Source organism: Calypte anna, chromosome 3, assembly GCF_003957555.1.
Source record: "Calypte anna isolate BGI_N300 chromosome 3, bCalAnn1_v1.p, whole genome shotgun sequence".
NCBI lineage: Eukaryota > Metazoa > Chordata > Aves > Apodiformes > Trochilidae > Calypte > Calypte anna.
In genome coordinates this window covers 39348751-39362017 of record NC_044246.1, presented here as the reverse complement: position 1 = coordinate 39362017, position 13267 = coordinate 39348751, and the positions used below count along the sequence as shown (strand labels likewise).

General features: G+C 38.1%; 1 protein-coding gene across 7 annotated transcripts in view; it reads right to left on the bottom strand.

Moving 5' to 3' along the window:
- The window catches only part of EHBP1 (EH domain binding protein 1), a 221909-nt gene that overhangs the window by 29955 nt on the left and 178687 nt on the right, over positions 1-13267 (bottom strand). For 4 of the 7 annotated variants that reach the window (XM_030448584.1, XM_030448583.1, XM_030448582.1 and 1 more), the window contains 4 exons: positions 12891-13018; positions 10084-10225; positions 9826-9932; positions 7063-7186 (listed from right to left, as the gene is read on the bottom strand). In XM_030448584.1, the coding sequence (XP_030304444.1) occupies positions 7063-7186; positions 9826-9932; positions 10084-10225; positions 12891-13018 (501 nt within the window). The remainder of the gene's footprint in view (positions 1-7062; positions 7187-9825; positions 9933-10083; positions 10226-12890; positions 13019-13267) is intronic. The other 3 variants (XM_030448585.1, XM_030448587.1, XM_030448589.1) reach the window with 3 other exon arrangements.

Here is a 13267-nt window from a genome sequence, read left to right as displayed (position 1 = left end):
TGCATATGTCCATATACTGATGTTTGTAATACAGAAATGCTATCCTTTTATTATACTCTGCATAAGTCCACATAATTTTATACCTCTAAAAGGAAACAATGTTTTCCAGATACAAGTTTTAGTGTCCTGACACTGGCCAATATCAGAGGACAGTAAGAAATATTATGGCAAAAAAGACTGAATATGAATTCATCCCAGGATGAGATTTTGTGTGAGAAGTGAAAATTTCATTTTTTTACGAAAGACTAAATCAACCACTTAAACCCTCTTTTTGTGTCTGTACTTTTTTTAGCCCAACCTTTTCCCTTTTCTATTAATAAATTCAAATGTTTCCCTCTTATAAACCTCAGTCCTTTATATCTTCAAAGCTGTGCCAAACACTAATTAATACATGTGACTTTCCTTTCACGTGTGGCAACAAAGCATATGCTGCTTTTTTGACTGGTAAGAGTTAATTTGCAGTGACACAACATATGTGTTTACAGGGTTTCTAATGTTTGTTGTTTGGTTCACTGTGTAATTAGTCCTATTGACAAGGAGGCTTGAAAAAGCTGAAAAAGGAGAGGTGAAATAGTGGCTGGGAGATGGCAATCCTGCCCCATTTTGAGCACCTGTGGTATTGAAATTGGGTATGAGCTGGAAAAAAAAAACCTTCAAGAGCCCAAAACCCAGAAGAAAAACACAGAAGATACTCAGATCACAGTAATTGCCATTAAAAAGGCACAGCTTGTCAAGATCCACTACACAGGATTAGCTACATTAAGGGGAACCACCAAGGTATAGCAGATACTACAGTGATGGTAAATCTTGGCAGACTTTTTTGGATCATCTCATTTAGAGGGCCATGTGCTTCTTGGCAGGGTCAGCACAGCTCTCAGCATCGTGATCTCACAGATCTCATGCTGCAAGATCTCAGCACCTTGATTCTTATCTTAAAGCGGCACCACAAACCCAAAATAACTTCAGAGCAGTCATTAGGGATTCTACAGGTAAAGCAGAAGCATGGAAAGCACAATCAAGGTGAACAATGTGTCAGTGGAGAATAGGAATTACTAAAAAAAAAACAACCTTTCTGTTTATGATTCACCCTGAAAACAGCAAATATAAGACAGAGCTTATGTCCATGTGCAAGATTTTATGATAGAGTTTTTAGCTAATGGGGCTAACAAAGGAAAACAAACTTGACAAACATAAACCCATGAGAAAAGTTTAAAACAACAGATTAAACCACCTGCATTATTTCCTGTGCAGTTAAACTCTACAATTAGCATAGAGTAGGAAAAATACCAAAAGGGTGATAGCATCACTTATCTGGTTCTCTAGTGAATCAAATTTACAGCCACCCCTGCTGCACACTGTATTTTAACTCTTCACTCTATGGGTATGTACAACTCTGAAATATAAAATTAGTTGCTTTTGAAGGACACTGAGCTCCCTCTGGTGAAGGCATAACAAGTTTATTAAGTAAGCACCACCTCTGAAAGTATAATCCCCTCTGGCTTCTTCCACGGAGTTTATTGGTTCAGTTTTCCTAACCATGAGCATCATTAGGGCAATGCAGTAATTAAGAGTTGTTAGAAAGTGAATTCTCAAACTGCAGATTAGAAAATTAAACTATTTCCTGATTACATATTAATGGAGCACAACAATAGCAGTTGCCATAAGCTTGGAAGGCAACCAAGGGATAAATCTGTGTACTTAATTACCATAAACAATGGCTGCATAGAAATGAAGTTTTATGCACATTCCCTTCTGTAATATGTCTGATATCAGTACACACTTGACAATTCTTGTTCAATTATCTCTATTATTTAATGCGCTGTGAACGGCTCTGTGTAAATAAAATTAACCACCCCAATTACTTTGAATTCATCTAGGGACAACGTAATAAAAAATGTGAAGAATTCTGTATGCCTATTAATCTAAAACATTACAGAAGCTTTCACCAGATTTTCTTGTCTATATTTATTTTGTCTACATTTATTTTAGTGCACTGCTAATTCAATTACATTTACCACCAGTGGTCAATCAGCAGCAGCAGAGGGGTTTTTTTATTATTTCATTAATCCTTATACAGTACCACAAACATGCTCATCCATTGGTAAGGTGCAGGATCTCATATGGAAAATACAAATATGCTTCTACTTGAATTTGGGAGCTTGCAGTTAATCAGAAAAACAATTAAAAACACTTCATACCCTGTGGTTAGATAACAAAATATCTGATAGCTGCTTTTTTTTTTCAAATGGTTGTTTTTGCAATTAGTGAGGAAATAGCGACTGAAGAAGTGCTAAATTTAGATTACAGATTTGTAAACTAGGCTGCTTTGTTTTTAAATTTTATTATGTGATAATTCTGCATTTAAATTGGCACTGGAATATCAAGATGACAGACACCTTAAAATACAATGACAAAAGAATCTGCAATGAAGAAAGGCACTGTCAGAAGCAGAGACAAAACTATTCTAGCCATAAAAGATCAGGCCAAACAAGGGTAAGTACAATCCTGAAGAAAGCAAGACAGTCCTACCCTGTCATCATTTAATGTCAAACCACGCTAACTGATGAAGGGAAATCAATGATATTAAATTATATGATTTTTTTGTACTCATTTATACAACTCATTCCTCTTACTTGAACCTCTGTGCCTTGTTTTCTCTAAACACTTGCACCCACCGAATTTTTTGTGGTGGTGTATTTTGTATGATGTATGTTGCAAAATCCTTCCTGTATAGGTAACTCTTGGATATACCCAGACAGTGCCATCTGTTTATTCAAAGGAGTTCAAGGCACTGAAGCACTTATTCCCCTCCCAGCTTTGAGATGTACCAGTAAACTACATTTCACTGGAACAAGGTGAGATTACATTTTCATTTTAAGTGCAAAGACCAAGGACTGAGGTTACGCCACCAGTGACATTAATTACTGGATATTAATAAAAGTGTGACTATTCAGATTCAAATGGAAATCAGCAACCCAGGAATTTTAATAACTTTTATTTCTTCACACATATTAGAAAAGTGTTTCTAGTCAAATCATGAGCAGCTGGCACTGGAAATGCAAAGCTTCAGCCAGTTCCAAACTCTCTGCCTGGCTGAAGGAACTTTGAAAAATATCAGCTCCCCTTTGGCCAGAAGCCAGAAACTCAGCCTCTCCAGCAAGAAGGCTGTCTTGCAGGGCTGGAAAATGGTAGTGCATGTAGAGATGAGGACCTGGGCTCTCTTCCTACACTTCCATTTCCACAAGATGCCTGTTTCCTAATGCAGGGCAGAAGACACAAGGGCAGCAGTGAAAGAGATCCCTCTGCAACCCAGGTTGAATCCTAGGGATTGGAATAGAAAGCATCATGCTGGGGACTCCACTCTTCCTGGTCCATGGCAGAAAGGGAATGGGGCATAGAGAACCTCCTTGGAGCTACCCGCAGCCACTGCTACCCTGGTACAGCTAGGTTGGCTTTTTCAAACTTCTGTTTACAATAACAAGTGCCAATAATTTCCACTAAAAAGTAAATCAAGTGTCTAATAAAGCCAAATAGTGCCATGATCTGGAATCTAACCAAGAACATCAATTGTTTTTACTTAAAGCTGCTTCCCTTTTGGTGAAAGCTATGAACTCTTCCACGTACATCAAAGCCTGCACTGTCCATGGGTTAGTCCCTATATCCTTTTGGTCTTACCGGTGGCCCCTAAAGTAAACAAATTCCCAGATATTTTAGTGCCTTGATCCATGGAAGCGGGAGACAAAATCTTTTCCTGTGAAATGAACATAGCCAGAACAGAGATTTAAGCTGCAGCCTGAAACAATCCTTCCTGGCTGAGCAACAAAAAGAAGTCTCAAACTCATGAGGATGAAGAGCTGCCAGGTGGCAAAGAGCCTCCCCATTAGGAATAAAACATACCCAAGTTTTGTGCTGCAGAAGGATGAGAAGGTAGAGAGAGAACTTTCATCTGAGTAAAAATTGTAAAAAAAGGGTCAAGCACAGCAGAGAAGGAAAAGATGGACCAGTCCCTTAGCAGGCACAACAGGGTCAAGCAAACCATGCTCTACCATCTCCTTGAATTTAATTTCAAAGCAATCACTGAGTCATTATGAAAGTCTCCCAATCATTTCATTTACCTTGCATGTTTTTGGCACATGTGGAAACAAAGCTGGAAATCCCAATACAAAATGTGTTCCTATGCTGATGAGGACAATCAATCTGCAAACATTTGTTAGAACAATTATGTGTAAGCCCTTCCCCATACAACTGTACAAAAACAGCACCCTCATTCAGCTGTTGAGCAATAAAGTCAGCAGAGAATTCTACTTGCCTTGAGGCTCTCAAGTATTAGAGCCCCAAGCAGTACAAAATTAAGAAAAAGATGTGTTTAAAAGAGAACACATTATAAGACCAATTCATTTGTGGTTCTTGTCCTTCATCATGTTGTGTTTTCAGTATCTTTCCACTATGACTGCTCACCCATGGAACCTCCTGATTCCTATTGCCTGTGTTTTCAGAAAACCCAAATATCAAGAAACTTCTCAGCACACTTCTGAGAGCTGGCAGCATTTTACATTTCTTTTTGGTATGTACCAACACCCAGGAGAGTAGTTGCAAAAGCCCAAGATCATCATCAACAACCTTTCAGGGCTTTTCTAGCTATCAAGCCATGGTTACTTTTTTCCTTCAAACCTGACTTTACAGACCACCTGGGGGTCTGTGGTAAGCTGGTAGGTGATATGGTATTGACTCTTTTTTTTTTGTTTCCAGATTTTCTCTCTCAGACAGTCAAGACACTCCGGTGAAACTGGACTAAGATGGAGGCACAAGTTGCATATCTGTCCTTATTTCCTGAAAAGAGGTAGGGAAGAAGAGCAAGCGCTATCTTAATAGAGAGAGCCACTAATGAGATGCAATACAACATCTCCTCTGAAGTAACTGCAGTGGGTACCAGCGATGAAGAGAGAAGAAGCAGCCAAGAGAAGAGTCTGAAGGCAGATGAGGAGCTGGCGGAAAGGAACTGCATATGGTGCACAGAAGCAGAACTGACACAACAGCATTTTAAAGACACAGCAAAACGAAATGCTCAGATTCTTTTTCTACTGCCATATCACATTAAGGATGGTTAAAATAAAAAAAAACAATGAAGTCTCCTAATACTACTTTTTCCATGTAAGAATTGCAGTTGCTGCTACAGAGATGTTGTGACAACAAATGGGATATTGATTGGCAGGGGAAGCAGTACATGAGACATATGCTGTGTTAAGATGTGAACCATAGTTAGTGAAGTTTGATAATCCCTGCTTTCAAGGGTAGAAAGTTAACTATAGGTAAGAATGTCCCCTTTTCACATGCTTTCTTCTAGACCGTGTTTTTGAGCTGAGAGCATAAGTAGGATCTCTACCAAGGACTTGTCAAATCATTTGTTTTAAGTTAACACCTGAATCCTCAGGAAATTATCAAGAACATAAAAATAACTTTTACTGTGACTGCACAACTTGTTATCTTATCCACAGCAAAAGAAGCAAGGGGCATTCAGTAGTATTCCTGTTACAACCCTTATAGCTATGCTGTGTAAGTCACTAGCTGTGTGCTAGACTGCCTATTTTATACAGGCTTATGCTTAAAAGAAACATCATTTCATCATGTGTATAACACAAAGTTTTGTCATGCTTCAAAATACAAGAAAGTAAATATCACAAGAAATAAAAGAAATATCTTAAAATTAAATAAGTTACATAAATCAAATAACAAAGTGGTCATGAGAGTTTTAAGCATCTCAAAGTGCTATTCTGATGACTCCATATGTATCTAGATACGGTATTTGGAGTTTCTAGAAGACTTGTGAAACATTTCACTGGCTCTTTTGTGCAGAACACACATTTTACAAATAAAACAAAGTACACAAAAAAGCGCAGGATAATATATACACATTTTCTTTAACTAAATAACTAATGGTCATGTAATGCATTTGAAAAGTACTTCAAAGGACTGTAACAGGCAGAAGTCCTACTCAACAAGCATTCATCCAAGATGGAAATACTTTCTGAGTTACATGTTTTTGTAAAGCTATTAAAAAGTCAAGCCACCTGAGCATACGAGAAAGTAAAAACATTTTAAAAAAACACCCTATATTTAGACACATGCGGGAAGCTCACTTCAAAGTCCTGAACTTTAGTTAAATTGTATTCATCTGTATTTCAAAATATAACATTTGATTCAGATCTTCTTTAAAACCTGTTATTTCAGTTAAAGACAGGCTTCAAGTTTATAACATCAGCTATACATATAACTTATAAAGACAATTTATCTATGCAGTAATTTCCATCAACTCACTTTTTTTTTTTTCCAAAGGACAGGAAGAACACTTTCTGGACCTCTGATATTATGTATTTTTGAAATATCAAACTACCATTTGTTTACAACAAATACAGTAACCCCCTCCAACTCTAATGACCATAAGCACTTAATATCCATCTAATGTCCATTGCAAAAGCCAAAACTGTAACACTTTTAACAAAAAATCACTCATATACTTTAATCCATTCAACTGCACCTACAGACTTTTAAAAACCCACTCTCCTGAAAATAAATAAATAAAATAATTGTGGAGCATCAGTAACCTGATAGTATTCTCAAATTTCAGTGATGTAGTCAATGGAGCCTTCCCCCATGTACTGTGCTCTGTTTCATGCAGTACATGGCTTTAGCTGGCCAAATCTTTTTTTCCCCCACTGAATCAGTAGAACAGTGAAGATCTTACTTTTTTTTTTTTTTTTTTTTTTTTTTTTTTTTTTTAAGCAGTGGCATATCAATGAGGCACAGATGTGTATTCCAACTCTGCATGGATGAGCACACTGTTCAATAGTGCTGGCTCACACGGTATCAGGGCAAGTTATCACTTCCCATGAAGGCACTCTTATCACCAGGGCCCAGAGAGGTGGCTGCAAATCGCAGCCTTTTTATTTTCAAGGCAGTTTTGCTGAACATTCAGGCTTCAAAGATTCACACTTCCAAAACTCTATAAGAGTTTGTGAACGCTCAATTTGCCAAAACTGTTTACAGTGTAATTGGGCACCGTACCTGTGTCCATGAGATAGCGAAGGCGCTTCTCCACCAGCGCGGCACGGGTGTCAATTTGCTTTTGCTCATTCTCTAGTGCTGCCAATTCTCCTACAACATACTGACTGGTGTCTTTGAACCCTTTCTGTTAAAGAGAACAAACAAGAAGAAAAAACATCACTTGTAAGTTGCATTTTTCCTTTCCACAAACACTTAGTAAGGCACTTACCTAAACAACCAAATATCATGCTTGCTACCAAAAAGCCAACACTTACATTTCATAAACTTTACAATTTTGCCAAATGTCCTTACTTGCTTTTTAAAACACCCCATTTTTTTCTTCAGGCAACATTTCATTTTGCAGTTTTTTACTACCTGGCTGGCTTTTTGAAATTATTCTAATATATTTCTAAGTACATAAAAGCTGCTGTAACAAAGAATAATGAAAGGAAACGTAATCCAAATAAAGCACTATTTAATGTGATATTTCTACTCCATTCAGGTTTTATTCAATTTTAAAATGCTACCTTCAGGGTCTAGAAGAACTAACACAAGAGTCTCTGACAACAATTAAAACGTGTACTTTTGAGATTAAACCCAAAACCAAAACAAGGTCCCTGGCTTGTTTAGCTCCTCTGGATCATCTGCAATACTGAGGCTCACCAGCCTGGGCTATATCATGCCTAATTGCAGGTAGGTAATTGCCCTACTACATGGTGATCTGTAAAATTACTGCTAATTAACTATGATTCTTATCCTGAGAAACAGTGACAAATGGCACTGAGCAGACTTACAGGTACACAGGGACTAACTTGAGCTTGCCCTGCTTCTGCAACAGCTTGTACCCAGCCAGAAGGTGGTCCCGGGATGCCAAGTTGATAGATGGCATTGACATTGTGGAGACACAGTTTTCCTCTTGTACCCTATAACTTCTCCACACTGTCCTGCAGATAACCACTATTTCCTCCAAATATTTCCTAAGCTGTCTGGCTCTCTGACAAGGAACCCAAAACCACTTCTTTTAGTATCTCCAGTTACTCTCATGTGGCTTAACAACTTTCACACAGTATACTGGCTGAAGTGAATCTGTATAGGCTATAATACAATGCTGAAATGTCACTCCTGAAGCATGTGCTTGCATAAATCAGGAAAAAAAATTTACTCTTTCCAAGCAAACCCATCCACTTCTTCCTCCTACACCTGCCCCAGAGCCTTGGAGAAACTGGGGAAAAAAAAAAAAGAACAACTGGCAAAATTATTTTGTGTTGCATCTGCACTCTGTAAAGGATGAAACTACAATCACTATGCTTTGGGAACAGAAAAATATACAAGCTTTTTTAAGGCTAACTTGTTGCTGTGTCAGATACTTTGACCAGGCGTTTTTAATTGTTTTTCTGTAAATGTGTCTGGAATAAACGATTCAGTTTCATATGATGGCAACAGTTATATTAATCACATCAGCATATTATTTCAAATAAAGACATATTAAAAATGAAGGCTAATGGCATGGCTGAGCTCTCAAGGACCAATAACGAGCTCAGAACTTTGAAATCTGGGCTATCTGAATTTAAGCACATTCTGCCCCCATTAATTTGATCTTTCTCTTCCTACACAACAGCCAGTGGAAACTCCTTTTCTACCTGTTGTAAAACCAGAAAAGAAAAAAATCAGCAAAAACCCCCAAAACCCAAAAAAGCCATGAGAACGGTCCCTGAAGAAAAAAAGTCAGCCTAGGGATTTGAGATGATGTGCAATATATTGCCTTTCATCAACTATAATTAACTGAAAATAGTATGAAAACTTCCCTAATGTCAGCATGCATAATCGTTAACAATTGTTATTAGAAGATGAAAAGAAATGCTGTGTCAGGCTGGAATATCCCAAGAGTTCATGTGTATCATCTGCATAAATAATGTGAACTTACTGTGCCAGGCCTTTTCAGCTCTGCAAAAGTACAACTGGGCTAGAAATAACTCCAGCTCGTAAAAAGTTTGATGTTGTGGTGTAGATAAAACAGTGGTACAAAATCACCACTCAGCTCTAGATTGCTTCAGCAAAAAGAACACATGTGTTTAGATAAACTGCGAAGAGCAACAAACGACCACCATCAAAGGCTGTGTTGCGTTTTCAGACAAAAAAAAAAAAAAAATCAGGATAAAACTTGTTCATCCTGCTTCTGTCCTGCAGCTGTCCATCAAAACCAGCTTTCTCCCTGCGGTCTATCAAATATTTCCCTCACAAATCAATTTTACACATGATCAGCCCATACCCCTACTGAGCTGAACCTCCCCGTTAATTAAGTGAAGAAATTACCATATATATTATATTAATGCAAACATCATTCAGCTAGTAATTCACGGCTGATCTGGATAATGGAAAGGTTGAACACCCATTAACCCAAGCCAACAAAATGGGTTGGCTGAGAAATTCTAGCAGGTCTCATGTGACTCTTCCCTCTAACTGCAGCTCTGCGGTATCTGCTATTGTAATAATTAAAATCCTCCCGGTAGATCAATACTGGAATCTCTTTATGGGAAGTGCCCTGATGGAAATGTCTCAAGGAAGCTGGGGCTGTGGAACTCTGAAAAATTCATTTTTTTTATCTGACAATTATCACCACACTGCAGACTAATTCAACAGTGCACCCCTCTCACTCTGCTTTGAATGCACTGGAGATTGACATCTAAAAAAACCTAACATCTCATTTTAACAAATAAAGGCACTATTTCCACATACAGTTTGGAATTATCAGCAATCATGAAACCAGACAAAAAATTAATATACATTAAGCACTTCATCTTCTGATGGCTTCCTCTGAGTCTCAGTTATCGCAGCCTTCTCCTCATTTCCTCTCTTTGTATCTTCCTGTATTGATCTCTGCCTTTTCATCTCTTGAAAAAAAGGGGAAAGACATGTAAAATTATTATAAAGCTTGATATTTATGTATTGAAATGTGGAGTTACATTATCAGGTTTTCATATATTTATTGTTAAATATTATTAAATCATAAGATGGGAAAACAGGTTTTGTATTTTCTCCTACCTGGTCTGCTCTCGACGTATTGACTGAAAGACTGGAGCTGAGTTTTTCTGACGGTAGAGTCTTTGCTGAACACAACGGGATTTCTAAACCGTTCTGCTGCTTTTTGTAATCGCTCAGCACGATGTTCCTCTGTTCCATTCTGCTAGGGAAAAAACCAGACACACAACAGTTTCTTTTGTTTACAAACGGGAAGACGCAAATGCGAAAGGTACATTCCGGCCAGGGGACAGGGCGCAGCTTTTGCGAAGAGGATTTCACTACTCGGGCTGCGGTTTATATAGGATGAAAGTATCAGCTGTGGAAAAAAAGGAGAAGAGTGATTAACTTTTCCTTTTTTTCCCCTTGTTTAATGTGGGGTGGAAACGACTGGCTTTTTGCTATGTGGGCACCCTCCTGCAGGACTCTCTACTTACTTAACAGCCAGACCTATTAATTGTGAATGGTATTTGCCAGTGATGCTGATTTTAAACGAAAAATCACTCCTTTGCAACTTTGCTTTGCCAAGCGCTGGGCGTGCTGCTGCCAAGTAGCGGCGTCTCTACCCCTGAACATGATCTGTATCGTTTTAAAAGCGTGTTGCCTTTAGCCTGTCTCCCTGCCTGGTAAAGAAATCTGCCGTTTTCTGTAGTCCCACAGACTTGTATGACAAGAAGAACTAGTTTCTAATTTTATGCCCATTGAGATAAACCACTAATGCTGGATGAAGGCTAAAAGGTAGGATTATAATACTACCCCACTGAACTGCATTTCATCAGCTATAACTTTCCAAAGCCAGATTTGTAAGTAAGCCCTTTACAGCTAAGGAAACTACAATTATCTTTTCCAGGGCTTCCTATGTTAATACTGGTAACAAATTCAAATGGTTCTATCAACACAAAATATCCCAGAAGACTGAACCACCGCAGTGTGTGGAAACTGCAGATACCGAGGTGCTGTGTACCAAACAAATATTTCATTTTATACCTAATCTTTTATTATTTTTATTAAGTGTTTTGAAAGTAAATAGGGAAAGGCTAAGATGCATGACTAATAGCTAAGCCTGCTGAATGCTGAAACTGGTTATCAAAAGCTACCAAGACTTTGCCCTTCCTCTGCATTGAGACAATCGGTAATGAGGGAGTTCTCCAATGGCCTATTCTCTAGCCTCAAGGAGGCCGGGGATACACAATCCCCAAGGGAAGGTAACAGTTTATCCTTTTCCACAAACACAGAATGCCTCATTTAGAAACGTGTAAACTGCATTTTATTAAAAAACAAATCCACCTCAGTGCCGAGAGCTCTATGAGAACAGATGGACACCATATATTCCTTATAATGCTGCTTTCCAACTCTTCCTTAGAAAGACGTACACAGAGATAAACTGCTAAGTTGCACCTTTTGTGGGAGTACCTTTAAAAAAGCAACTCCCTCACAGAAGCTTTTCATAAAGAGAAATACCATTTTTGGCAAGCTACGTGATACCAAACTATCTTACAAGGCGGCCCCTGTGTCATTTGTCAAATTAAGCTTTAAAAAGTATCAGACATATGCTCTGGACAACTTTTCAGCTGCACTAATCGAGTGGTTATGATTCTGGTTAAACAAAAGGTGGTTTCCTGTTATTAGCACAATAACCATCTGACAGCCTACACCAGTCTTTACCAAAATAAACAAACATGACTAATTTTTTAGGCCTGGCAACATGCTAAAATATCAGTGTGATTAGCTAGTAAATCCCATTTTAAGAAACCTTTTTATGACTGGGGACTTCTGCCACTTTACAAATGTATTCCTCTAAGCCCACTAATTCAGTTAGCCTTTTCAATCCATTGTATTATTCTTGGGCCAGCTTCATTTTGCATTAAATCCACTGCAGAAAGCTAAATTGAACGCAAAAATCAGACTTGATCCAGGCTTCCTTTTGTTCAAAGATAGAGACCGAAAGTCCTCTGCTGCTGCCACACACTTTCATCACCAATTTATAGGAACCGACAGTGTAAGGGAAAAGCAATGAAAGTCATTGTTTTGGGACTTCAAAGCATCTCTGTATCTGGGGAAGGAAATCCTTTCAGTCAGCAGTGCTTTCCCCCCAGACTGCAGGTGGGTGAAAAGTTATACCCAACTGGAAGTGCCCCAGAGCCATAGGGATATTAATGACATACAGCGACTATTAAAAAAAAAAAAAAAAAAAAAAAAAGTAAGAACACAAGGGGTCTAATTAAAAAAATTAAATGGAAAATTGATTGGTGTGCACTTTATGCTGAAGTGGTCAGTAATAAGAATAGGCAAAATGACTGCATACGCTGCATACTCTTGTCTTTTTTTCTCAGAGGCAGTCGTTGTCAAGCACCCAAGTATGAATGCTTTTAAAGTGTACCATGGCTTAATTTTAATGGAGAAAAAGCAGAGGCTCAGGCTTAGGAGGAAAGCAAATCACTGAGAGTCCAATCCTGCTCCTGTTAGTCAGGGAGAGTCTTGCTGCTGATTGAACCAGCAGCAGGATGGAGCCTGTGCTGTATTTCTGATTTAGGTGACAATCTGAAAAATAAGAACTGAGAAATGCTTCTTGTATCTCTTACTGTAATGCCAATTACAAGTACCAAGGTTAAAAAAACAAAACAAAACAAAACAAAAAACAAAAAGGAAAATGTAAAATGTGTTGATTAGCCAACAGGAAAAAACCTTGTGCATTGCAGCTGCATTGCCGTGAAGCTTTCTGCATTTCTTACTGTGAAGGATTTGATAAGAAATCATTTTCCTTCTCACAAAGTACTAACCCAAAATCAGAACACACAGGTACTGAGACAAAAGCATTAATCAAAACTTACCTTAATGTCTTGCTCTGAGCTCTCAGTTACAGCTTTCTGAGCAGCACTGGAGAGTGAATTTGCCACCTGTGGCTGAGTTTCTAGGAGCTTCTTCAGCTTCAAATCCACCAACTTACTGTTTTGTTCTGCTAAATATGCAAATACGACATACAACAGAGTGAGATGCATTTACATGCAGAGCCACAACAAACTGCTTTAGCAATTCAAAAGGTAGTTTTATTCACTTTGCTATAATTTCAATCTAAAAAATTAAAAAATTAAAGGAAAATTATTTTTTTCTTGTGATTTGGGTTGGTGTAGGCTTATGTAATGCACACAGACAATGCTTAAGGTCTCTCAAAAAATGTATGTAGTATTCACTGAACAAGTAAATGTAC